Raw genomic sequence first — 27925 nt, forward strand, 5'->3', positions numbered from 1 at the left:
CTTTAGGCATAGCAAAGTGTGGCAGCCAATTTGCTAGCCACACTTTTTGTGGCTTGTCACACTTGCCTAAAGTTAGTTGTGGTAAACTATGGCTAGCAACCAAACATCCCCTCAGTCTGTCATCGTCGGCGCTCTTCTTGGCGCAGGGCGTTAAAGAGTCCGTTGTTGTTTTTTCCGTCGCCCAATCCTCCTTGTATAATCGCGTTTACGCGCTGCAAAGTAGCATCATGTTGCCATATTGTGCTAGTCGCTTTGTAATTCACCTTCCTTAATGAAATACGTGCTAAGAGCATCTCTAAGAATTTTGCATTTGAGATTTGTATTTGAGTAATTTGCCAAAAAGCTCAAAAAAAAAAGATATCCAACGGTTTTGCATTTGGAGTTTGTAATTTGGGCAACTTGGCAAAGGAGGGAGCAAACTTGGCAAAAATGCCAAGTTGTGGACGACTTTGCAAACCCGATCGCGCGAGCAAAGTCACGCGTGAGGAAAGCGCGCGCGTCTGGAGACCTCCTATTTTTATCCTTTGTCAAGTCTAAATGTCAATTCCCTTAGAGATGACATATTTTTATCCTTTGCATTTTGTTATGGAAGTTTACAAACAACAACAAATGCCAAGTCAATTTGTCAAAGCCTTTAGAGATGCTCTAAGCTTAGAATTCATGACAAGTCGCTGTGTTGCAGGATCGTCAGTATAGTATGTCCACGAGCCTGACTATAGCTCCCTAGACGTAACGAAACGTGTGTACACGAGCTTGTCCTGTTGTCCATACTATGTTATTCTTGGTCCACCTTTTTTTTTGAATGACGAATTCCCCCAGTCAGGTTTGGTGGTGGTCTTGGTCACACATTCACACGGGGTAACCTGCTCGTTACTTTCCTGAGTACGGCCAAAGTGCAACGATGATGCATGCTAAGGCCTTGTTTAGTTCGCAAAAATTTTCAAGATTCCCCGTCACATCGAATCTTTAGTCGCATATATGGAGCATTAAATATAGACGAAAATAAAAACTAATTGCACAGTTTAACTGTAATTTGTGAGATGAATGTTTTGAGCCTAGTTACTTCGTAATTGGACAATGTTTATCAAATAAAAACGAAATGCTACAGTACCCAAAAACGAAAAATTTTGCGAACTAAACAAGGCCTAAGTTGCTAAATAAACAACTTTTCAGCAATATGTATTACATGCATACGTTTTTCAGATCGAAATCAATGCGTTAGGTTAGTTTTCTTTTATAGGCAGTCGGGTCGAGCACCTTTGATCAGATCTATCGTGTTTAAAAAAAATTTGCATATTAAGGCCATGTTTAGTTCCCACCTAAAACCTTTTTGCCTTATCACATCGAATGTTTAAACACATGTTGGAACATTAAATATAGATTTAAAAATAACTAATTATATAATTTGTATGTATTTTGCGAGATGAATCTTTTAAGGCCCTGTTTGGTTCCCCTTGCTAAATTTTAGCTAACTAAACTTTAGTCACTTTAGTAGCTAAAGTTCCAAACACATTGACTAAAAGAAGCTAAAATAGTTTAGTTCCATTAGTCACCCAAGAGTAGCTAAAATAATTTTAGCTAGCTAAAATTTAGTAAGATGAACCAAACAGGCCCTAAGTCTAATTAATTCATGATTGGACATTAATTACTATAGTTATAAATATGCTACAGTAACTAAAAACTTTTCTTTTCGTGAACTAAACAAGGCCTAAATATAACAAAAAGTCTTCGTATATTAGTTCTAAATACAAATATCACGTCATATAAAATAAGTTCGCACATGTGTATAGTCTGTACAGCTATTACATATGTGAGTGTCCCTGTCCATGTCCATGTAAACCATGTATATGTGCGTAGTCTGTACAACTATTGCATATGTGTGTAGTCTGTACAACTATTGCATATGTGTGTGTCCCTGTCCATGTAAACCATGTATATTTGGGAAAATTTCACAGTTCAACAGTAGACATACAACTCATTGTAAAAAAAACAGTAGACATACAACTTCAGTAAAATGGTGCTCAGTTTTCATGTACGGCTGAACAGTAGTAAATTTAGTAGATTCAGACTATCGTCCAACAATTCAACGTACACCACAGTTCAACACATAAGCAAGCAGCAGTTCACAACTGGTTTGTCAACTTCTTCATCTCAAAAGAATAAATAAAAAGTAACAGGAAGTGTACTGTCCACATGACCTTTCTGAAGCAATTTGATGAAAAAAAGTAACAGGGAGCTTCAACAAACAAATGATACAGCCATGATTTTATTCAGGTCATGACTGAAGGCAAGGATCACAAAAGACACTGAAAATTCAGGTGTGCATCATAAAAAATTATAGAGTAAAACCACCAGCATGTGTTCTTGTTATCACACAGTAGACAGTACGGATGAAGATGGTATCTACAACCAGCGCCACTGTGTAAAATCATTCAAACACTAACTCCATCCAAACAACAGCACAAATGAAGATGGTAGATAGATCAGTTTCTGAGTACTGTAACTGAAAGGTCAAAATAAACTGCTCCCAGTCAGGACACTTCCTCAGATTTAGCCTTGCTCATACAAAAGCATGTCTAGCAATAGAAAATAACATGGTTCAGCCATATTTAGCTATCAAGTACTCCCTCCGTTCCAAAATAAGTATTTCTTTCGCTTTCCGAGTAATAACTTTAACTAAAAATATAGTAAAAAATATTAGTATTTATAATACATAATTAGTATCATTAGAAAGATCTTTAAGTCTAGTTTTTTAACAAATTTATTTAGAGATATAAATATTGCATATATTTTCTACAAATCGAGTCAAACTTGTGGCACAAAAACCTAAAACGACACTTTTTTTTGGGACGGAGGAAGTACAGCAATACAAAATAACATGTTTTCGGCCACACTTGGCAGTAGGCTTAATAATAGGTCCAGCCACATGATACAGTGCATGGCCTATGTTTTCTTGGACCTAACAACCTTTAGCTTCTTTGCCTTTCCCTTCTCAACACTAAATGGTGATGTGATTGGACATCCAGCAACCTTTTACGACTGTAGATAAATATAGAAATATAGAAACATGTCAGCTAATAACTAGAAACGACATCAGAAAAACATAATAAAAGTTTACATAAGTTATACCCCCTTATCATAGGGCTTGGGGGTAGAAACAGAGGTGATGACTCTAGTTAGTGTAGATGATTCTAGTTCCAGCAGCCTCCTTGTCATACTACATGCAGATACAAGCATATGAAATTACAAATTTGAGAACTCAACAGATATCTGAAAATGTGCAAATTACAATTCTACCTTCTTGTAAGAGGACTTGGTGTATAACCATGAGTGATGGGTCTTGTTGGTGTAGCACTATAGGTTATTTCCACAGGTAAGATATGTGTAAATTAGGTGAAAATTGAAAAACCATAAAGCAGTTGAAAAAACTTACAGTGGGTCAACACATGATGGTTGTTCCTGTGGTGGCTCAGCAACACTAGATGCCACTAATGTGACAATTTTGTTGCCTCTCTTTCTTTCTTTGGCTTTGGAGCAGGTGGTGGTGCATCAGAATCATAGACAAATTCATTGCATGTTTTTGCCATGTGTCCAAGTTGTTTGCACCTTTTGCATCTTGTGGTTCTCTTTCCAGATCCACCTTCTGCGGCTGATTTAAGCCTTCTCTTCCTTGGTCTCCCAGCTGCTGGTTTCAGAATTGGAGGCCACAACTTAGGCCTTGTTTACTTCCTAGAAAAATTTGCAAAATTTTTCATATTCTCCGTCACATCGAATCTTTAGACGCATGCATAGAGTATTAAATATAGACAAAAATAAAAACTAATTGTACAGTTTGGTCGAAATTGACGAGACGAATCTTTTGAGTCTAGTTAGTCCATGATTGGACAATATTTGTCAAATACAAACGAAAGTGCTACAGTGTCCATTTCTCAAAATTTTTCGGAACTAAACAAGGCCTTAAACCCAGGGTTTCACTTGAGCCCACTGTTTCCTATCTACCATTGGCTTCACACACACTTTTGGTATGTCTTCTTGAACTTTGCAATAGAGTAGTATTCATGAACATAGCCTTCAATATTACAACCTTGAATTGAGGTAGTATTCATGAACATAGCTTTCAATATTACAACCTCGAATTGAGGTGATAACACACAAGGCATGTGTACATGGCAGACCAGTAACTTGCCAACGCCTACAGGTGCACTCTCCTCTCCATAAGATCAACAACATGCCTCCAATGAACAAGATCCCTTGCACTGTGATTTGGTGGAGAAATGCTCAGAATTGGATTTCAACAACTAGATGAGTGAATATACAGTCATAATGAGTCAACACTCAAAAGATGTGTCAAGTGACAGTTAAATTTATTTCTTACTTCATTCATTGAGCAAGCAACTAACTATATTGTGAAATAATCACCATCGCTAGTCAGGCGCTTGCAGATCCCTCGTTGTTGCTGCCAATGGGATCTGCAACGCCAACGCACGGCCATCAACCTCCAGTCCCGCTACGGCACCAGCGTCATCTCTTTGGTTGTGCATTTCCCCAAATCACTGTCTGCATCCTCAACATCCGGCGCCAATGCAGAGTAATCCTCCCTAGTCAGCAACACATATTGTGAAGCATTGCACATGTCTCAATGCATGCCATAGCTGCTCGAGAGCTTTCCTCCTCGCGGAGCCTAGCGATGGCTCCCCCATCCCATCAAGCTCCGGATAGCACGCCTCACCGGGCGGCACATTGCTCTATGCGCAGCATTGAACTCTCCGCGTCAGGGGAGCCAGGCACCACTGGTCCTGGGAACGACACCATGAGGCAGGGCAGCAGGAGAAATTTTGAAACTTGACCCACAATTCGCGTGCTCCATGAAACTTGACCCACAATTTGTAAGCCTTTAGAAATATGACCCAGGTCACGCGAATTCTTTGGAAATTTAGTCTTTTGGGATTTTAGTGATTTCAATAATTTCATCCATGTTTTCACAATGTTTGAGGCCTAGGAAAAGACTAGATTGGCCCTCCCTCATTCCAGAGAGCCTGGACTCCAGGATCCCTCCTGGACGTATGCAACCGCCCCCTTGCCTTCCAGGTGATAAACTTCAGCATAAATAATAAAAAAAATATAGAATAGCAACATAGATTTAATAAGAGTACAAGTTCACATAGATTTAATAAATAGGTTCACATGAACCACTTAGCCAGAAATAGTACAGGTTCACATAGTTCAAATAAAAATAGCCATCAGCCATACAAAAGAATCTCATCCAACCAATTTAGAACCACAAAAGATGGCTGGGAATCTAAAGGAGACACTGAAAGCCCTAGTTTGGTTTTGGATAATTGATGAAACCCTAGTACTAACCTCTATACTAAGTGTGTGTAGACTTAATGAGGTTGGTACATGCCAAGTGATGGAGCAAGTGATGATCATGGTGATGATGGTAATGACCACAAGGTGATCAAGTGCTCAACTTGGAAAAGAAGAAAGAGAAAAACAAAACCCTATGGAGATCAAGGCAAAGGTATTGCTTAGGGTTTTGGTTTTGGTGATCAAGACACCATAGCGGGTGTGATCACATTTAGGATAGATAGTCGTACTATAAAGAGGGTAATTCTTTGGCTAAGCGGTTATCAAGTGCCACTAGGTGTCATTGTTCATGTGCATGCATTTAGAACCTAGTGAGCTAACTTAACTCCTTCGAAGAAAATGTTTGTGAAAATGCTAACACACGTGCACATGTTGGTTTACACACGTTGTGGTGTTGGCACACTTTGAGAAGGAGGTGGAGTTTCAAGGGTAGAGAGAGGATGGGCTCCTCTCTCCCTCCCGCCGAGCTTGCGAGGCGGGATTCGGCGCTTTTCGAGAAAATGAAGTGCTTATTTTCTATTGCGCCGGTGGGAAAATTGGAGAAGTCGCGGGAGTGTTTCTCGCTGAGGAACACTCACCGGACGCTGACTCAAAAGCACCGGACGCTGTTCCTGTGCGTTCGGTGAGCAGGCAGCCTGACTCGGTTAGGGTTAGGCACTGGACGATAGGCACCGGACGTAGCTTGGAGCGTCCGGTGGTGTGCGTCCGGTGTGAGGAGGTTTTGCAAACCTCTCTGCGCATGAGTCCGGTGAGCACCGGACGCTCAGTGTGCGTCCGGTGGCTCACGTCTGGTGACCTTGCAAGTTTGCGAAGCTCTCTGCGCACGGGTCCTGTGTGCACCGGACTTGCTCAGCGTCCGGTGCTCTGTAAGTGACCGTTAGACTCTGACACGTGACTGACGTTGGAGCACCGAACGCAGGTGTTGAGCGTCCAGTGCCCCTTTAAGAGCGTCCGGTGACCCCGAGTTTTGCCCAGTGAAAGAGCCAACGGCTCTATTTGTTTGAGGGGCTATATATACATGTTTGGCCGGCTTAGGGCTTACACTCTTGGCATTCTTGACTACTAGACATCCTTGTGAGCCTAAGCAAACACCTCCCACTCATCTCCTTCATAGATTATACATCTTTGTGAGATTGAGAGTGATTCCAAGTGCATTTGCTTGAGTGATTGCATCTAGTGGCACTTGGGGATCGTTCTAGCTGCGGTTTTCTTGTTACTCTTGGTGGTTGCTACCACCTAGACGGCTTGGAGCAGCGGAGGAGGATTGGCACGAGTTGGTGATTGTTCGTGGCCATCTCCCGGTGAATGTGAGGGGTCTTGTGCCTTCCCCGGCGGAGAGCCGAAAGGTAACTCTAGTGGATTGCTCGTGTCATTGAGTTACCTCACTTGTGGGTAGGTTCTTGTGGTGTCATAGAGAGGACGAGGTTCGTGCTACACCTCTTAGCCACCGAACCACCAAGTGTTGGTCGACACAACGGGGACGTAGCGTGCTGGCAAGCACGTGAACCTCAGGAGAAAAATTGTGTGTCTCCATTGTGATTGTTCATTGGATTTCTCCCGGTGATTGGACTTCATATTATTGATTGGTTCATCCCCTCTATGCGGCGGTATAATGTTCAAACCATCTCTTTTACATTCCCGCAAACTAGAGTAGCTTACTTACTTGTATAGAAACTTTAGGCAGCTTTCTAGTGTAAGTAGTGACATAGCTCTTGTGTGCCTAGTGATTATATCAACTAGAATTGTTGGATAGGTGGCTTGCAAACACCCCATTAGAGCTAGAGCAAAAAGCTTTGCTTTGTTATTTACTAACTTCTTGCTCTAGTGAGTTTGTAGATTTTTTTAAATAGGCTATTCACCCCCCCTCTAGCCATATTAGGACCTTTCAGACACAGAAAAGTCTCATGGCATCGATTATTCAAGCATTCATGTTTTTCCCCTTCCTTGGAGTGAGTTTCTTCTTGTGAGCTAGCATCTTCCTTGGACTCTTCCTTGGAGTTGTCATTGTATTACTTGGCCCTTCTTCGGTTTCACTTGTCCCTCCAAGTCCCCCCATTGTTAGTTGCAATTGGCTATAAAATGAGAAAGGTTAATTGCAATAGGTTTAAAGGAGAAAGAGGCTAGTGTTGATTTTAGTTTTTAAGAATCACCTTTGCCTCCTTGTAACAGGTCCAGGGCTGTTGTTGATTTCACTTGTGCTTTCTGCCACTACAAGCTTCTGCCTTTTGGATGGGCTAGAAGTTGCATCACATTTACCTTTGGTTGAACCAGCAGGCCTCCCAGCCTTCCCTGTCTTTGCTCGACTTTTTCTGTACATGAAAATTGAGATGAGTAAAAAAATTCAGCAAGCATGCATTAAAAAGACATACACATTTACCTCTTCTTTGTTCCATTTCTAGGGCACTTTGGAGAGTTAGACCTATGGCCAAGTTCACCGCAGTTTGGACACTTAACCTGCCACATGCCTTTCCCCTAGGCTTGTTTCCCTTGTTCTCTAGGCAGCTAGGTATTCTTTTTTTCCTCACTCTTCCAACATTTCTCTTATCTAGTGGTGGCATCACTTTGAATCCATGTATACGCAGCCACTGAGACTTATCGGGCAGCGGTTTGATCACACCACCATAGGTTTGTCTAAAATGGTACACTGAATAATATGGATCCAAGTAGTCTTCCATCTTAGCATTTCTGTATGTGATGATGAGTGCCAAAGCATGTGCACATGGCTTACCTTACACTTGCCACTCCCTGCAGGTGCATACATGATCCTTAATATTCACCACATGTCTTATGATCTTTTGTGAAGCAGTGACCTCTGACACTTGTGCTTCATCCCTTCCACCTTTTTCTATTTTCAAGTTACCAAGCTGTCGAGTCATTGCATACAGCTAGCGTACAACAAGTGGCAGCATTACATGTCCTTCAAATTTTTCACCTATTCTTCTCCTTCTTGCATAAAGTTCCATGAATTTGGACCTCAGTTTGTCAGCAAGGTCAGCCACTGGAAGGTCCTTAAGCTCTTTCACCCAATTGTTCCAAACCTCTGACACATTGTTGGTGATGTGGTCACACTTTATTGCCTCTGAGAATTTGCTCCTCATCCACTTCAACTGGCTGACCTATTCTTCTCCTTCTTTCACCTGGCTGCAGGATGCATTCTCCCATATGCCTGACCTTGAAACCTCTTGCTAAAATTCTTCATAAGATGGACAAAACATTATCTATGCTCTGCCTGAGGGAATACCTTCTTCACTGCATTCTCTAGGCCCTTGCAAGCATCTGAACTAATAGCTAGGTGAGGTGGATTACCAATTGCCTTTTGCAGCTGCTCCATAAACCAAGTCCAATTATCATAAGTCTCACCATCAAAAAATCCGAATGCAACTAGAAAAATTTAGTTGTGCCCATCTAGTGCTGTAGCTGAAGGTAGGTGACCATTCCATCTACCATTCAGAGCTGTAGAATCAACACTCAAAAATGGCCTACAACCATTGAGGAATCCATCAATGCTTGGCTTCATACAATAGAAGAACCTGTGAAAAAATACACCTTCCTCTGTAACAGCAAACTCTATCTCTACAACACTTCCTGGCATTCTCAGCTCAATCCTTGGCTTCATACAACAGAAGAACCTGTGCTGCATATATATGAAAAGTGTTAGTGTGCTGCATATGAGAAGTGTTAGTGTGCTGCATATGAAAAGTGTTAGTACCAAAATCTTCATATATATGAAAAGTGTTAGTGTGCTGCATATGAGAAGTGTTAGTACCCTGACTTGTTGACCATCACATTTTATCAACCTTGCTGAAATATTCCATGAACAAGCCTCGTGACTGCATCTCCCGTGGAAATAATCTTTGCGAGATTTCTTTGTGACAAGCTGAAATTGCCTCTTTATAGCATGCTGCCGCACTGCATCCCTAAACTCATCCATACTAGCATATATTATTCCAACTTCCATTGGAGGGTCATCTTGATCATAGACAAAGGAATCCTCACCAGGTACATGATCATGAACCGCCAAGTGTGCATCTCGTAGCTCCATATCTTCAAGATTAAGTTGAGTCACATTTTGGGCAGCCATCCTAGTCTGTTCAGCTCTCTCATCCTCTGCTCTAAGGCCAACAAACTCATACACTAAATCCTCATCCATCACAGGATGTGCAGTACCAATCTGTTCTTCTGTAAGAGGAGTTATCAACAAACTTTCCCAGTCAATTGGATGAGAAACAACTGCAAGATTGCTGCAATCTCCTTGTTCTATGGCATTGTCATGGCCTACATTACTTGCTGCAACCTCTGCCTCTATAACAGCCGAGTTGGAAGACATTTGTGCGGGTTTATCCACCACATCACATTTAGATACCACATCAACAGAGCCACCATCATCAAATGGAGAAAACTGGAAACACAAACTAAATGCTCCATTCGGATCCGGATCGATTCTACCATGTACCGACAAAAAATAAAGTGACACAATTTAGATTGTGTCCCAAATCAACAGGAGAACCCTAAACATACAGTACAGTACATGAGAGATGGGGGGCTCTTACCCTGGAGAAGCCATGGAGCACGTGAAGCAGCGTCACCAAGGAGCCCTTTACCCGCCGGCCTGGAGGCGCCAAGGGGCCAACCTTGCTGCTGCAAGGCAGTGGCCTTCAACCCTAGAAAGAACAAAATGTCAGACAATGGATGGAGCAGAGAGGAGGAGGCACAAGGAGAAGCAGCCGGGGGAGGGGTAGGCACGGAGCCGGCGGCGGGCGGCGGACGGCGTCGGGCCTGGCAGGGGCGAGCGGCGGAAGAAGCGACGCGACGGAACAAAAGAATTGATAAGGGAGGGGTAGTTTAGTCTTTTCTCTCGGATCCTAAACAGTGGCAAAACATGGATGGAATTATTGAAATCACTAAAATCCTAAAAAGACTAAATTTCCAAAGAATTCGCGTGACCTGGGTCATATTTCTAAAGGTTTACGAATTGTGGGTCAAGTTTCGAAGAGCACGCGAATCGTGGCTCAAGTTTCAAAATTTCTCGGGCAGCAGCGGGTACCCACCCCCATCCCCGACCAAGTACTGCTGGGAGTCAAGCAACTTCCCCTGCTCGACCTCCTGATACAGCGAGGACAGCTTGAGCACCTCGAGGTCCGTGCGGTCGCCGCGGAATCCCGCTGCGAGGGAGAGCACACGGGAAGAGGCGCCCGCCACGAGCTGCGTGGCGAGCGGGCCGGTAGGACCGGCGAATCGCGCGCAGCAGAGCGCGCCGCGGCATGAGGGGAGCGGGGCGGAATAGGCGCTGGTTGGGTCGGAGGGGAAGGCGAGCCAGAACCGGAAATTGGCGAGGAGCGCGCGGCGCGGGGGGCGGAGGGCGGGACGCGGAAGAGCGCCGCGAGCGCCGGGTATGGCAGGCCCGACATGAGGCGGGCGGGCGCGAGCGCGAGGAGCACCGGGGACGGCGCCGTCTCCATCTCCAAATCGACTGGTTCCTTTCCTTGCCGTCGGCGTCGATCTCGCGTGATGGCGGCCACCAGACACTGCCCATCTTGGACAGACTTGCAGCCAGAGCTCCTGACCCTTGTCCTCAGGCGCCTACCCTCCCTAGCAGATCGCATCCGACTTGCAGCAGTCTGCCGCCCATGGCACCACAGTGCCCGGCTAGAGCCCTTGCCCCCTCCGTTCCCGTGGCTCACCCTTCGTGACGGCACCTTCCTCAGTGTCTCGGACGGTAAAATTCACTCCCTGCCTTTAGTACAACCAGACAATTTTCGGTGCATTGGCTCCGTGGGCAACTGGCTCTTACTCGAGCAGCGCACCGGTGACGGGGCCTCACTGCTGATGAACCCTTTCTCCAAGGATGTCGTGCACCTACCTGATGCAGAAACCATCTGGTGTCACAGTCACAGGCCGGTGGATGGCTACCGAAGCCCATATATCTTGCTCAAGCTGGTCTTGCTCTCGTCCATGGACGTCTCACCAGATTCTGTTTTCGCGATACTCATCACAAACTGCAAGTATCAGAGTGTAATCTCCATCTGTCAGCCATCGACGGCCTCTGCATTCCGTGTGCTTGACCATGATCGCATATGTGATGTTGCATTCGTTGATGGGAAGCTATATGCTCTCGCACCCAGGAAGCTCTTCGTCCTTGAGGTTGAGTCAAGCAGCAAATGCAAGCCAAAAATCTCATCCATGAAATGCATCGCAAATGATGTCATACACCAAACCGTTGCTAGTGAGAAAAGTATCTGTATGTATTTCTTCTATCTTGTAGAGTCCAGTGGTAGATTACTGCATGTAACGCGACTGGTTGGAGGCTTCTTGTCCTTGTCGCCGGGGAAAGATCGGACGAAGTTTTGCCGTACCTTTTCATTTGACGTATTTGAGGTCGATTTGACCACCTCTTCTACTGTTCAATGGAGGCGGCTCAATTCTCTAGAAGGCGAAGCACTCTTTGTTGGCCCATACTCCAAGGCTCTCCATGCTTCTGAGTACGGAGTTCAGGCAGATTGCATCTACTTCATGTGTGACTATGGTGGAAGAGATTGTCCCGCAGATCCTTTCCGTGACAGTGGTGTGTTCAACATCACAAACGGGACGATCACACCTTTGTTGCCAGAGACAATAATGCAGGTGCCAGAAGGTATTGCGAAAGGATGTTCGATAGATAAATTTTATGCAGCTCGTCCATCATGGTTTTTCGTCTACTGAAGTTATCTGTGTAATGTGCCTCACAATATATCTCTTGTTTGAGGATTTTCGTGGGAGTGTTACCTCGGAGCCTAGATTATGTGTATTTATGCTAAATTTGTGTTTGAGTATTCTCATGGGAGTACCTTGGAGCCTGATTATGTGTATTTTATTGGTTGGTCATCGGTTGTCGTATTTTTGTGACATTTAGGCCTTCTTTTGTATCAAAAGTTGAGTGTGATATATATATATATATATATATATATATATATATATATATATATATATATGGTAAATTTTTTCTACTCCCTAGGAGTAATTATATATATAGGTGTAGAATATTATTCTACACCGTAAGCCAAAATTGAGCATAAAAAAACTGAGCAGTACTGAACATCGTTCAGTATCATCCAACACTACACTTAGGACCACGAAATACTGAACAATACTGAAACACGGATACTGACCGATAATGAAATCTGTTTAGTTCGGTGTAAAATAGTACTGAACCCTAGGTGTAGAATATTATTCTACACCGCAAGTCAAAACTGAGAAGAAAAAATACTGAGCAGTACTGAACAACGTTCAGTATCATTCATGAGTACACCTAAGACACTGAGATACTGAAAAATACTGAAACGCAAATACTAAACAATACTGAATTTTGTTCATTACAATTGTTTAGTGTAGAATAGTATTCTACACCTAGGGTGTAGAATAGCATTCTACACTTAGGGTGTAGAATAGCACTTATTATATATATATATATATATATATTCCTTTTTACTCTTACTAGTATTTACTCTCGATGTTTAGCGAGTCCCGCGCGCCGTCGCTGTTTATGGGCCGTTCCACCGTCGTTAGATGTTGGTCCTCGTCCATGAACCCGCACGTGGCTGCCTTAGCAGGTTTACTTGTAATGTACACACTCATACCGTCATACTTCATTGTATTGAGGCCTTGTTTAGATGTATCCAAAAACCCAAAACTTTACAAGATTCCCTATCACATCGAATCTTGTGACACTTACATGGAACATTAAATATAGATAAAAAAAATAACTAATTACACAGTTTATCTATAAATTACGATACAAATCTTTCAAGCCTAGTAACTCTATGATTAGACAATATTTATCAAATAAAAACGAAAATGCTACTATTCATATTTTGCAATCCGTCGTGCACATCTACCATTTTCTAAAAACATTTTGTATTTTTTGTCAAAAAAAAGTATATACGCATACTCCCTTGTGAAAAAAAAAAGTATATTTATATACTCAATTATCTTAGAAGGATGTACACGTACATACGTCCAAACATGTCTATCTATGTGCTCTCCGTTAATCCGGACAGACATGTCTATATATGTGCTCTCCGTTAATCCGGACAGACGCTCCTCGGATTCACGTGTATACCAACATGTACGAGTACATACACACGTATAAATAAAGTATCAATACGACTTGGAGCCAGATAGATGAACGTGCAAACGTCCCTGATAGATAGGGATGAAAACGGATCGGATACGAACGGATATCACCGATATCATATTTGTTTTCATATTTCTGGTTGGATTCAGATTCGAATACGGATAATGTCAATCATGTCGGATAAGATACAATTAGATGTCGACATCATAAATATACGATTTAAGTATTCGGATAAGGATACGGTATCAGATATTAAATATTCGGACTCGGATACGGACAGATTTGAACCCCTCTAAACGAATTTGATCTCAAATACGGTAGAAAAATATCCGTAGCGTTGTCATGCCTACTGATAGCCAACCTAGCGTAACTCTGGATCCGCTTTCTTCGGTAAACAGTTATCCGATCAGGCGCTCCTCAGATGATTATTAAATAATACTAGCAAATATGCCCGTGCGTTGCAACGGGAGAAAAACATCAAATGGTCATATAATTTATTTTATTGATAACCATGACATCTATGGTATGAGATAGTTAATATTTACAATATTATGTAGCTTGGAGACATATTTATTTAATAATAAAAATAGTATTATATTAAAACATGAGAAGTTTGTTGCTAGGTTTATTTTTTATTTAGATTAGGATTCCTATAAAATATGATATATCAGTTAAATATATGTAGATTATAAACACATGGACTTATGAAGTGTCATATGATATAACAACACATCGTGCGTAGTGGAAGCATCTTTTTTATATTTTTACATATTTAAATTGATGCTAAACTATTTAGCAAGCATAAGTTTAGGTAAATTAGTAAATCAGTGAGATATGTAGGAATGGTGCTAAAACTTTTACCACAAATCAAGCGTCACATTAAATAGGCTGTCATAAAATTTTTATAATAATTGGAGCAAGATAACTACAATTTCAGTTTTACACTAAAAAGCATAGGCAAGCATCTTCAGTAAAAAAATATACTAAAAAATTGTGATATTTTTTCTTTACTACATGGATCTGCATATGTGGAACTGAACAAATTTTGTTTTGTAATTTTTAGATTTTTCTATGAATTTCTACGCATTTATTAATTTTCAGCCGATATAAAGAATAAAAGAAAAGTAAATTAATAGGACAAACACTTTGCACCTATTTTTTATTTAATGTATGGATCAACATATGTAAAGCTGAATAAAATTTGTTTTGTAATTTTTAGATTTTCTATGAATTACTACGTATTTATTAATTTTCAGCTAAATTAAAGAATAAAAGAAAAGAAAATTAATAAAATATAGGAGATTTTGTATTAGGAACTCTATAAAAAAATTTATTTTCTTTTTACGTTTCTACAACGGACGGCCGAGACCAGCCATCCGTCAGGCCAGCGATCCGTGAGATGATAGAAAGGGTAAAAGAAAATTTTGTATTGGAAACCCTAGAAAATATTCTATTTTATTTTTTTCTTCTCCAAGCTTTAAACAGACCGAGATACGGATTCCAGCCGCACCGATACCGATTTCGGAGGCTGAGTAGATGCGGCAGAAGAAAATCTTAGGCAGACTGAAATTTTTATAATTTATTAGTAGGTATATAGGTATAGATTTACTTACATGGCAACAGCTCCCATACATATGCGAGGCCTCTTTCCAAACCCGTTATGCACAGGTAACGTGCCGCAACCCAACGCCCTCTCGGCCGTTAGCTGCTTCCGCGTCTCCGTTAGCTACTCTGCGCGACTATGTGGACAGAGCCCGACGCGCGTGTATTACATATGTCTGCATACATTCGTGTATTGATGTGCCTTCATATTATTCTACTTTTCTCAATTAGTTTATTTAATATAGTTAGGCCTTGTTTAGTTCCATAATAGGTTGTTTTAATAAAAGTGTTATAACAAAAGTTTACTCAGGTAACAAAAAGTAACAAGTAGCTTCAGCCAACAAATGATACAGCCATGATTTTATTCAGGTCATGACTGAAAGCTAGGATCAGAAAAGACACTGAAAAATCAGGTGTCTCAGGATTTATGAGGAAATATAGAGTAAACCACCAGCATGTGTTCTTCTTATCACACAATATGCTATCTACAACCAATGCCACTGTGCAAAATCATTCAAGCACCAACTCCATCCAAACAGTAACAGAGATGAAGATGGTAACTAGATCAGTTTCTGAGTACTGCAACTGAAAGGTCAAAATAAACTGCTTCCTGTCAGGACAATGCCTCCAACTAAACTACCAGAAGCCAGAAGAATTGCTGAGTTCTCTGAAACTATATGAACCAAGAAACTACGGCCTATTCTCAAGTAGTTGTACCCGAGAGACCAATCCCGAAGTTGCCGTCAGCAGTCCTGCTCTCATATGCCTCTAGGGTGCAGGTGCGGGTGCGGAGGCGGAAGCAGGAGCGGGTGCAGAGGCGGAAGCTGGAGCGGGTCCATGTTCAGGTGCATCCACGTTTGGGTGTAGCAACCTCACAGCAGCTGAATTTGCAACCAGCAAGTGAAAACAATGTGTCAGTTAGGAAGCATGTAATGGCTGATCCAACCATTGTAGCAGTTCAATAATCTAAAACAGTTTTGTGAATAACGAAAAAGGACAATCAGTGGCAAGATCAACTCTATTGGCTGACTACTGAAAACAACTGAATATTATAAACTGATTGTGCTTATCTACAACGAGTTTCAGGTTTTTGCTAACTGAACAAAGCTGTCATTTCATCAAGCACAAGATGGTAAGTAAGTTCCGAAGAAGAGTACTGAATATATGTGCATATGAACTACCATCATCAATATGATAATATGATCTACAAACATTTGACATACAGACCACCGAGGGAACTGCAGAGTTGTCACCTGGTGAACTGATGGGGAGGACGATGATGTTCAAAGGCTCTTGGCTGCGAGGCAGGTCGACAACCAGAGGGGTCAGCCTTCCAAAGACGCCGGCATACACGCACAGCAAGATTGCGGACATGTCCTCGCCCACTTTGTTCGCCATCTGGTTCGTCAGGTTTAACACGGACCGCCCGACGAACCTGAATGCCCCCATGCGGAGGAACTTCCCATTATTGCCCGCCAGAAAGTACCGGATCTGTCGCTCCTGGTCCATCATGGGCCCAGTGCGCCGCTGCAACAGGCCAGTGCGGCCTCCCAGGTCCTGTGGCAAACAGAAGACACAGGTGTCTGAATACACACAGGTGCAAGAATTCAATAACAAATGCAGGATTCGGCCAGGCTAAATGTAGTAAGGATTGCACCATGCAGTAGCCAAGATTCAGCAGTTCTTAGATAGAATTTACGAAAAGAAAAACAAAAAAGAAACAACCAGGATCGTTACTGATTGTTACAGAAGACACATTCACACAGGTATCTGAATACACATCGTGGCGAGAACAAAATGTTTAGACCTTGATTGATAACTCAAATCATCCAAGTATACAAACGCAAGAGTTTGCTTAATAACTAAGAATCCATGGTCTCTACACAACTTGATCCTTTGCAGATTAACGAATGACAGACAGAATTTCATAAACCGATCATACTATAAAACAGAGAATAAATCTTGGGTAAATTGGCTGATCCCTAAAGCGAACCGAACGCAGAGGAGCAAGAATTCAATTACAAATGCAGAATTCGGCCATGCTAAATGTAAGGATTGCTCCATGCAGTAGCCACGATTCAGCAGTTCTTAGACAGAATTTACGAAAAGGAAAACAAAAGGAAACAATCAGGATCGTTACTTCAAGTAAGCCATATACTGATGGAATCTACAGGCTGAGAGAATCATGTTCCGTCCGAATCAACGAACGAGAGGAGTGCCAGGAGAAGGGACAATGAACTCACCGTAGTCGGAGCAGGAAGGGTAGGAGGCGCCGGCCTCGGGGGGATGTGCTCGACCGTCCAATGCATCATCGTGCTCTCGTCGCCGTCGTGGCCATGGACGGGGGCGACGGTGACGCCGGTGTTCCAGCGGCGGTACCTGCCGTTGGCGCGGAGGTAGAGCTCTGCGTCCCGCCATTGGTACAGGAGGACGTAGTCGCCGCCGCCACCCCCCGCCGTGACGGCCTTGGCCCTCCACCTTATGTTGGCCTGCAACGGCTCGCTGTAGTCGCGCTGGACGGCGCTCACGGCGATGCGGCCGCGGTGGCCGTCCGGCTGCGCCACGGGCGGCGAGGGCCCGAGGTAGCGGCCGTAGGCGGCGGAGCGGAGGAGGATGAAGGCGAGGCCGTGGCGCACGATCAGGTGCACCTGCCACGCCGCGTTCAGCGTCTCGCGGCGCGCGCTCAGGGAGACGCCGGACCCGTCCTCGTCGGCGTAGAGGTACGTGCGCCGCACGCGGTTCCGCAGCCACACGTGCGTCCCGTCGGGGAAGCGGTCCATCGCGGGCGCGGGTGGTGGTGGTGGTGCGGCGGCGGTGGGCGAGCGGGAGAGTTGGAGAGGGAACAACATCGGAGGCGGAGCAGGTGATTTTTTTGGTTTTCGCAACGGTTAGCCTGGGCGCCGAGGCCGAGGTGGGGCGTTTTGAAGGCAAGCGCAGGTCGGTTGCGGCGTCGCCCGCCAACTGGCAGGTGGGGCCCTATCGGGCCCAGATACGAGGCGGGCCGTCCAGAGCTCCAGAGGATGGCAAGTGGGGCCATCTATGGTGGACACCAAGGCGAACACGCTGGTGTCGACTTGGCGAACACGCTGGCTGCGGGGAGGCTATTTGACCATTTTCTTGCAGTAGCCGAAGCTTGAGATCAAAAAAGAAAAAAAAACAAGGCTGTCGCAACTCGCAAGGGAACAAAAACAATGTCACAATCCTAATCAGCCCGAAAGTGACCAGTGCATGCAAGTGCAACCAAACTAGTACCAAAGTACGTACAAAACAGTTCTCAACAAACGAGTGTTGCATACTTGCATGTTCAGATACTCTTTGGATCTTTCCTTATTTTTTTTTTCGGTGGGTGCAACAGCATGTGTGTTGAGAAAATGGTATATTTTGCTTGTCACACCACATATACTATAGACCTTTGAAATTGAGGCCGATTTTGAAGCGCCACTCTCCATGCATTGACGACTAGGTTTAATTTTGGGCGGTGGTGGTAGGAGGTGTTGTACGCCCTAGCACTTTGCGTCCTTAGAAAGGGGGCTTGAGAAAGATGGTGATTAGGCGGTCAGGGAAGGGTATGAGAGTCATGGTGATGGCCTGACAATGTAGGGTTAGCATGGTGGGAGCCATAGGATGAAGACTCGATGATAGGTACGACACTAGAGATGTGAGGCGGTTGATGGCAGATAGGGGCCAGGAATTCGTGTGTCGTGATGAAGAAGATATGAAGATTGAAGAAGAACAATGCAACATGAGTTCGAAAACTCTTGGATTGACATCTGAAGATTCCTATTCAATGTCTGAAAATAATGAGAAAAAAATCAAGCGGACCAATTGCTATTTCTTTGGTCTGGTTATATTAGAGCATCTCCAAGAGTTATGCATTTAGACTTTGTATTTACTAATTTGCAAAAAAACTTAAAATATGCTATTCAATGGTTTTGCATTTAGACTTTGCAATTTGCATAACTTGGCATTTAGAGGTCTAGACTTAGCATATATGCCAAGCCCCCCAGGCTTTGCAAATCGTGATCGTCCCCACGCCCGCGCGACTCGGGCTACGTTCCGTCCACCTGCGCGACTCCTCCACGTGCGAGCGCCGCTAAGCTTTGCCGCGAAGCTTTGCCGCAGAGGATCAGGACAGGGCGAGGTTCCAACCGGGCAAGGATCAGGACGGGGTGAGGTTCATGACGGGTGAGGACCAAACGACGCGGCGCGAGGACCTGGATGGGGTGATGACGGCTGAGCAAGAAATGTCGCGATACGAAGGCGCGCGACGCGCGAAGAATTACCGGCGACGAATAAAATCGCGCGCCAAGAGAAAAACCTTTCGGGAAAAAAGTGTGGGCCCAAAATTTTCTCAAATGCCACATGAAAATGCAAAACCGTTGGAGATCACGTCGTTTTATCCTTGCCATTTTTATTTGGAACTTTGCAAACTCCATCAAATGCAAAATTAAAAATGCATAACCCTTGAAGATGCTCTTAGGAGTTAGGGCTAATTTGAAACAAGCAATAGATAAGCATATGCAGATTGACACGTTCAACTGTAGATTTCAACAATTGTGTGGTAAGATATGCGCCACATCATCAAATAATCTCTTTTCATATGTGTTCAACAAATTAAATGAACATTATGCACATACCTAGTAGATCTTTTGCTTCTACTTCAAACTTTCGTCTCCACTAATTTACAAATAGATGCCTAGTTAGTTGTACTTTAAATTTGAGTGATATCAGTTGTCTTTGCAATGCCACTCTTTGGGACAGTTCCAACTCGAACCAAATTACTAGTCACTTGTCTTCTTATATCCTTATTAAGAGCAACATAAAACGGCCATTTAACCAAAATACTACTAGAACCAGGGCCTTGTTTAGTTCCCAGAAAATTTTACAAAATTTTTCACATTTCCTGTCACATCGAATCTTTAGATGCATGCATGGAGTATTAAATATAGACGAAAATAAAAACTAATTGCACAGTTTAGTCGAAATTGACGAGACGAATCTTTTGAGCCTAGTTAGTCCATAATTGGACAATATTTGTCAAATACAAACGAAAATACTAGAGTGTCCATTTTCCAAAATTTTTCGGAAGTAAACAAGGCCCAGAACGAAAATCACATCTTCAACTTTTGTAGACCCACATGCCAGTGGCAGCAGGGTTGGCAGAGGATCTGATCCCGGCACTGACTGACCCCACCTGCCGCCGGTGAACAGCTGCCAGCTGGCCTATCCAGCGGCAGCAACCGACCTACGCTTGTGATTCTACCAGAGCCCAGCCCAGCAGAAGAAGGCCCGGCGACCGCCTTTAAATTGCCCACCCCCGCTTCGGTGCCCAAACGTAACTGCCGCAACAAACTCCTCTCCGTCTTCTTCTTCCTCCTCTCCGCTTCCCCTCGCAACGCAGCAGCGCCAACGCCAAGCAACCCAAGCCCCCGCCCCCGCAGCAAAAGAACCAGCGCCGGCGATGGAGTCCTTCCCCGACCGGACGCACGTGTGGCTGTGGATCCGCGACTACGAAGCGTACCTTTACGCCCAAGTGGACAGGCAGGGCATCGCCTGTTGCCCGAACCGTGGGTCGCTGCACCTGCACGGAGCGTGGGCGGTGCACCGCCTGGTGCGCGACGGCACCGACTACGTGCTCTTCCACAGCGCCGCCTCCGGCCGGTACCTCGCCCAAATAGAGGACAGCGAGGACGAGAATTACGCTTACAACTCCGCCGTCCAGTGCACCTACGATTCCCCGGAGCAGGACAACGTCCTGTTTCAGGCCCGCACGGCGGAGGATGGGTCCGGCGACATCTTCATCAGCAACCGCAGGTTCGGCGACTGGTGCTACGACAACGACACGCCAATGCGTTGGGTGGTCGAGGCTATCACCCAAAGACTGCTCCCGCCTGAGCTTCCAGTTCCACCAGAACCGATTGCGGTGAGCTCGCCGTCCCCTCCGCTTCGAACTCCTCGCGTTGGTCTGGGCCTAGAAGGATTCTTCTTTCTGTTACTGTGGATATAAGTTACTGAATCTTTGATGCAGTTCTTCGTACAATTTGGGCTAAGATCACTACTTCTTTCGCTCAAAAGTTTTCAGAGCAGAGGTTCTGGGCTCTTGAATTCTTGCTGCTCTGCTTTTGATTCGCTTTAGGGAACATTTCTTGATCAGAAATTCAGAATATGAGATAGTCTTTGTTGTCTTCCCATTTTGTACCATCATCTATCCACAACTTATTGTCTATTCTAGAAATTGTTTTGCTAGAAGTCTTGGGGTGTTCCTAACAGTGTAGGAAAATGCTGACAGCTGCATCAATTTGCTCTTGTTATTCCTTGATTTGCGTTAGTTCAGTCGGCTACCGAGAGTTTTTTTAATATATAATTGGAATTCTTTCTCACGATTTGTTTTCTAAACAATTTGAGCCATGGTATTTTCTTGCCACATAGTAACAAGGACTGGATACCTAGGTCTGAACATTTTTGTTCTCATCGCAATGTGTATTTAGACCTCCCATTCTCAGTGTTGTCTGTTTGTTTTGGTTTCCCAAACACTAGCGTTGTGCTCCATTGGAACAAACTCAACTGGTACCGATTCTCCCTGAGTTGCCAGTGTAGTCTGCTTGTTCTGGTTTCCTAAACACCAGTGCTTTGCTGCACTGCAACAGGCTCCAGCGATGACCGGTGGCCCGATCCGCCGGCTCCGGCGCCGGGGCATCCAGCCACAAGCACCTCAACCGGTGCTTCGGCGGACAATCCACTTCGTGTGGGCAGACGATCAGGGGAACTTCAATCCGCTCCATTGGAGATTCTTAGAGTTCGAAGGCCAGTCCGTATTCAACCTGAGGAGAGATATAGCAGGCGCACTGGGTGAAGCGAACAACGTCTTAGGCCTCACGTTGTGCGCATATGCTGGCTCAAACGGGCGGCTGACTCCTCTGGTCATCGACCTGCCTTCCGATGAGAATATCATGGACATCGTCGTTCTCACCACCGGGTCGACAGGTAAGAACTTGCGGGTTTTTGTTTTCAGTAATCTCTGTAGCACTCGTTACTCTTCTCATGAAAGGTGTTCTGTTGATCAAAGTGATAAGAGTACATTTACTAACTTGAATATTGATAAGGTCTGCAGTTCTGTTGTTTGGACTTTGGCATTTTGCTGTGAGAAATCAGTGAAACTTGTAACTGTAAGTGTAACTGTAACTTGCCTAGCATAGTAGCATGTTCTGAAGCTCAGATGTTCAGACTTCAGAGAGTTTCTTTAGTTTTGATTCTGAATGTATATATTTGGCTAGTTGCTGCATCCAGTACCCTCTTCTTGAGTTTTTGGGTTCTTTTTGTTTTTTTAGGGATGTAGTTTCCAACATCTGTATGGTTTTGGGTTCGTATACAATAACATATGTTTCAGAAAATGGTTAGGACAAATCTGAAACAAGCTACTGATAAACAGAGGTATATTGTTAGAATTACTTTCATGCTTTTGTTGTGTTTACAGCTTCTCTTGCCACTATGTCTTTTTGTTGATGCTAACAGTAGTAACAATATTGATATAATTAGATTCATTGTTACCCCGTCAGTTCAGAACATTGTGCCACTACTTTGACTCACTGTCAAGAGATTTTAGTTTTTTTTCCTGAATGAGCATAAATCTCTGTTTTGATGTTAAATGTCTTCTTTCGAGCTGACGCAACAATCGCATCAGCGATACTTGCTTCCTATCGCCTAACTGTTTCACTATTTTTACTTGTTCCCTTGTGAATTCAGCTGCTCAGGAGTTGGTGTACGCAAATATTGATCCACTATAGAGGTAGAGGAGTTCAAGAACAAAGGCTTCTGCATCGGAGTTCGTCTCTTCAGAAAGGAGAGAAAGGATAAGTATAGCTGCTTCAGATACAACGAGACAAGAACTAGTTGTGCTTTTCTGCTTTGAAAACTTCAGAAAACCAACACTCAGCAAGTCCTGTTTTTGGTACTAGTAGACCTGATACGCTCTGCTGACTGTAAGCGTTTTGAATTGGCTTGGAAGTTTCAGAACTTGAAAACTGTTGGATGCATTGTGTGAAAATAGTGCCTGAACGACTTTGTACAGTATCAAATCAAGGGTTGTAGTTGCCATTTTTACTGAATGGTTTAAACCTATGTTTTCTGAACTTTTTAGCCTTTTCTGTCATGAGCTGAAAATCACTATTTTGTCGTTTTGTGTGATGAATCTCAGTTGACGATACATCGGAAGCTCGAGGTGGCTTGCAGATTTAAGTATGAACCGGTGTAAGTGTAACATCAGTAAGGAGCTAAAATATGGAATTTTGGCTTTCAACAAACACGACACGTGATAAAATTACTAGAACATTAAGGGAGAGATTATGCCACGACCGGTCGCGTGCTCGGGAAGAGCGTGACCTGGTGCAGCCCCTGTTCCTTCCTCCTCACCTTGTCTTCGTCCCTGCCACCTAGCCAGCGGCCAGCCGTCCTCAACCTGTCCCCGCCGCTCCGCTCCACCCTGCCCCCGCTCTCTTTCTCCTCCTCCTCCTCCTCCTCCTCCTCCTCAACCTGGGCCAGCCACCGACCCGCCACGATGTTAGGGTTCATCGGAGCTCCGATCAACCTTAGCGGCCACGGCGGCCACCTTCTTCCCCTTCTCCATCTTGTCGGAGCTCCGCCATTCCATGCTTATCGGCGATGCCAAGCTCGAGCTCCGGCATGGTGCCCCCGTCTCTCCTTGGCCCGGACGCCTCCGTCACCACTAGGGCCCCTAAGCCGCTCGACCTCCTAACCCACCACCTGGCTAGAGTGCCTCCACTGGCTGACCCCATCTAAGCCCCACCAGATTTGGAGAAGAAGGGTGTGGCGTGGCTACCAGAACTCTAGCTGGAGTTGGGGAAGAAAGTTGGGTCGTGGGCATGGTCGCGCAGAGAAGGAGGAGGCCTACCTCATCGATGTCGCCGCCGCCAGAGGGGGAGGAAGGGAGAGAGGAGCTCGAGGGGAGGAGAAGGAGGCCGGGAAGGGGCGAGCTCGAGGAGGGCGACCGGTCACGTGTTGCGTAGTAGAGTTTCCGTTTAGTAAATTATTGGATGATATCTTCAAATCTCTTTTCATATGTGTTCAACAAATTAATAAACATTATGCATATACTTAGTAGATCTTTTGCTTTTACTTCAGACTAGTGGCAACTGCCCTGGCTTGCCTCTCCTATCTTTAAAAATAGATGCCTAGTTAGTTGTACTTTATATTGAGCAAGTATAACTTTATAAGTTCTCAGGATTGAAACTATAGACAACCTTAAAAAGTCTATTTTAATAAAAATAATTTATACAAACTATTCACACAGTGTGGAGATGTCTTTCCATAATAAATATTATTTTTTCTCTCTCTTCTTATCCCTTCCTCTCTCCTCTCTCTCCTCTGCTTCTCTCCCAACTGCGCATGATGCAGGACGCATGCGGCGACCTGCTTCTCTCCCAACCAGGCAACCACACACAATTGGACACATGTGGCGATGTGGGCAACACGGCAGCATGCGAGCAGTGAGCATGCGGCGCGGGCGAGCGCGCGTGGCTTCCGGGCCGCGAAGGGAGCACGCAGCGGCGGCTTGAGCGAGCATGCACGGCAGCCGGTGAGCTAGCACGTAGCCGGTGGAGTGACCAAGCGAGCATGCCGCGACGACCGGCGAGCTCCCGTGACCAGCAGAGCGAGCACGTGTAGCAGCAGCATCGGTGAGCGCACGCGATTGTCTGCGAGCCATCAACCATAGGAACGGTTGGTTTCCTCACAACACACAAATTGTCATTTCTTTATGCTTTGGGGCCTGTTTAGATTTGGAATTTTTTAGTCCAAAGAGAAATTTTTTTGTGGAATTAGAGCGTGATGCAACCTAAGTTGTCACTGGTGGGCTTCCATAGGAGTGCGCACAGTTGCAGCCTAAAATTTTGACCCCAATTTTTTTTTTGCCCCGTTTAGTTGTTAGGCCTCAATTCCACAATTTTTTTTTTCTTTGGACCAAAGAATCTAAACAGGTTCAAGAGCCGACGTCATTTCCTTTAGAAGAAATGGTTTTCTCTTTTTTTTATCTCTTTCATCTTTAATTAGGCAACCATATCAACATTTTGCTGAGTTGTCGATTTATTAAAGAGAGATAGAATCAATAATTAATTTTCTATTGAGAGTGCCCTAACAATGCCATGGTTTTCTTTACAATGCAACTTACAGTCATTCGAACAAAATTATCAGACGTTTGTCTTCTTATATCTTTGACAGCAACATAAAACGGTCATTTTACCAAAATACTACTAGAACCATAACGAAAAACATCTCTAACTTCTGGCTGCAGGGATGGCAGAGGAACTGACTCGTCTCCCAGCCCTGACTGACTGACCCCACCTGCCAGTGGACAGCTAGCCTGTCCAGCAACCGACCTACACTTGTGGTTCGTTCTACCAGAGCCCAGCCCAGTCCAGCAGAAGAAGCCCATCGCCTTTAAATTGCCCACCCCCGCCTCGGTGCCCAAACGTAACTGCCGCAACAAACTCCTCTCCGTCTTCTTCTTCCTCCTCTCCGCTCCCCCTCGCAAGTCGCAACGCAGCAGCGCCAACGCCAAGCAACCCAAGCCCCCGCCCCGCAGCAAAAGAACCAGCGCCGGCGATGGAGTCCTTCCCCGACCGGACGCACGTGTGGCTGTGGATCCGCGAGTACGAAGCGTACCTTTCCGCCAGAGAGGACGGGGAGGGCATCGACATCAGCGAGAACCCTGGGGCGCTGCACGGAGCGTGGGCGGTGCACCGCCTGGTGCGCGACGGCACCGACTACGTGCTCTTCCACAGCGCCGCCTACGGCCGGTACCTCGCCCGAATAGAGGACGAGGACGACGAGTCTTACTACCTCGTCCAGTGCACCTACGATTCCCCGGAGCAGGACAACGTCCTGTTTCAGACCCGCGGGGCGGAGGATGGATCCGACGACATCATCATCAGCAACCGCAGCTTCGGCGACTTGTGCCACGACCACGAGGGCACGCCAATGCATTGGGTGGTCGAGGCTATCCCCCCAAGACAGCTCCCGCCTGAGCTTCCAGTTCCACCAGATCCGATTCCGGTGAGCTCGCCGTCCCCTCCGCTTCGAACTCCTCGCGTTGGTCCGGGCCTAGAATTGAAGGCAAACTTGCTTAATGATTGGATTCTTCTCTCTGTTACTGTGGCTATTAGTTACTGGATCTTTGATGCAGTTCTTCGTACAATTTGGGCTAAGATCACTACCTCTTTTGCTCAAAAGTTTTCTTGATTGCTTGCTGCTCTGCTTTTGGTTCGCTTTAGGGAACAGTTCTTGATCAGAAATTCAGAATATCAGATAGTCACTGTTATCTATTCTAGAAATTATTTTGCTAGACGTCTTGGGATCTTCCTAACAGTGTAGGAAAATGCTGAGAGCTGCATCAATTTGTTCCAGTTATTCCTTGATCTGCGTTAGTTCAATGGGCTACCGAGAGATTTTTTTATATATATGTAATTGGAATTCTTTCTCACAACTTGTTTTTCTGAATAATTTGAGCCATGTATGGTTGTATTTTCTTGCCACATCGTAACAAGGACTGATTAGTGATTACCTAGGTCTGAACTGAACATTTTGTTCTCATCGTAATGTGTATTTAGACCTCCTATTCCCAGTGTTGTCTGCTTGTTTCGGTTTCCCAAATACTAGTGTAGTATGCTTGTTTTGGTTTCCTAATTTCCTAAACAACAGTGCTTTGCTCCACTGCAACAGCCTCCACAGCTTCGGCGGGCAATCCACTACGTGCGGGCGGACGATCAGGGGAACTTCAATCCACTCCAATGGAGATTCTTAGAGTTCGAAGGCCAGTCCGTGTTCAATCTGAGGAGAGATATAGCAGCGGAACTGGGTGAAGCGAACAACGTCTTAGGCATCACGTTGTGCGCATATGCTGGCTCAAGCGGGCGGCTGACTCCTCTGGTCATCGACCTGCCTTCCGATGCGAAGACCATGAACATCGTCGTCCTCACCACCGGGTCGACAGGTAAGAACTTCCTGGTTTTTGTTTTCGGTAATCTCTGCAGCACTTGTTACTCTTCTCATGGAAGGTGTTCAGTTGATCAAAGTGATAAGAGTACATTTACTAACTTAAGATCTGCAGTTCTGTTGTTTGAACTTTGGCACTTTGCTTTGAGAAACCAGTGAAACTTGTAACTGTAGAACCTGTAACTGTAACTTGCCTAGCATAGTAGCATGTTCTTAAGCTCAGATGTTCAGAGAGTTTCTTTAGTTTTGATTCTGAATTTATATATTTGGCTAGTTGCTGCATCCAGTACCCTCTTCTTGAGTTTTTGGGTTCTTTGTGTTGTTTTGGTAATGTAGTTTCCAATATTTTTCCCAAAATGGTTAGGACTAATCTGAAACAAGCTACAGATAAGCAAAGGTATATTGTTAGCATTATTTTCATGCTTTTGTTGTGTTTACAGATTCTCTTGCCTATCTGTCTTTTTGTTGATGCTAACTGTAGTAAGAATGTTGAAATAATTAGGTTCATTGTTACCCCGTCAGTTCAGAACATTGTGCCACTACTTTGACTCACTGTCCAGGAATTTCAGTTTTTTTTCCTGGATGAACATAAATCTCTGTTTTGCTATTAAATGTCTTCTTTTGAACTGACGCAACAATCACATCACCAATACTTGCTTCCTATCGCCTAACTGTTTCACTATTTTTATTTGTTCCCTTGTGAATTCAGCTGCTCAGGAGTTAGTGTACGCAAATGTTGATCCACCATAGAGATAGAGGAGTACGAGAACAAAGGCTTCTGCATCGGAGTTCGTCTCTTCAGAAAGGAGAAAGGAGAAGTATCGCTGCTTCAGATACAAT

At 44.5% G+C, this 27925-nt stretch overlaps 2 protein-coding genes and 1 pseudogene across 2 annotated transcripts; 1 reads left to right on the forward strand and 2 right to left on the reverse strand.

Annotated features, from left to right (window-relative positions):
• Window positions 4425-10826, reverse strand: LOC8070861 (annotated as a pseudogene).
• LOC8070862 lies at window positions 10876-12066 on the forward strand. Its single transcript, XM_002436479.1, has one exon. It carries the CDS (start codon window positions 10876-10878, stop codon window positions 12064-12066), a length of 1191 nt encoding a protein of 396 aa, XP_002436524.1.
• LOC8071360 lies at window positions 15428-17859 on the reverse strand. The gene is made up of 3 exons (XM_021449209.1): window positions 17323-17859; window positions 16333-16636; window positions 15428-15960 (listed from the first exon to the last, which is right to left on the reverse strand). Exons 1-3 carry the CDS (start codon window positions 17857-17859, stop codon window positions 15848-15850), a joined length of 954 nt encoding a protein of 317 aa, XP_021304884.1. The 3' UTR covers window positions 15428-15847.

This window comes from Sorghum bicolor, chromosome 10 (assembly GCF_000003195.3).
Source record: "Sorghum bicolor cultivar BTx623 chromosome 10, Sorghum_bicolor_NCBIv3, whole genome shotgun sequence".
Taxonomy (NCBI): domain Eukaryota; kingdom Viridiplantae; phylum Streptophyta; class Magnoliopsida; order Poales; family Poaceae; genus Sorghum; species Sorghum bicolor.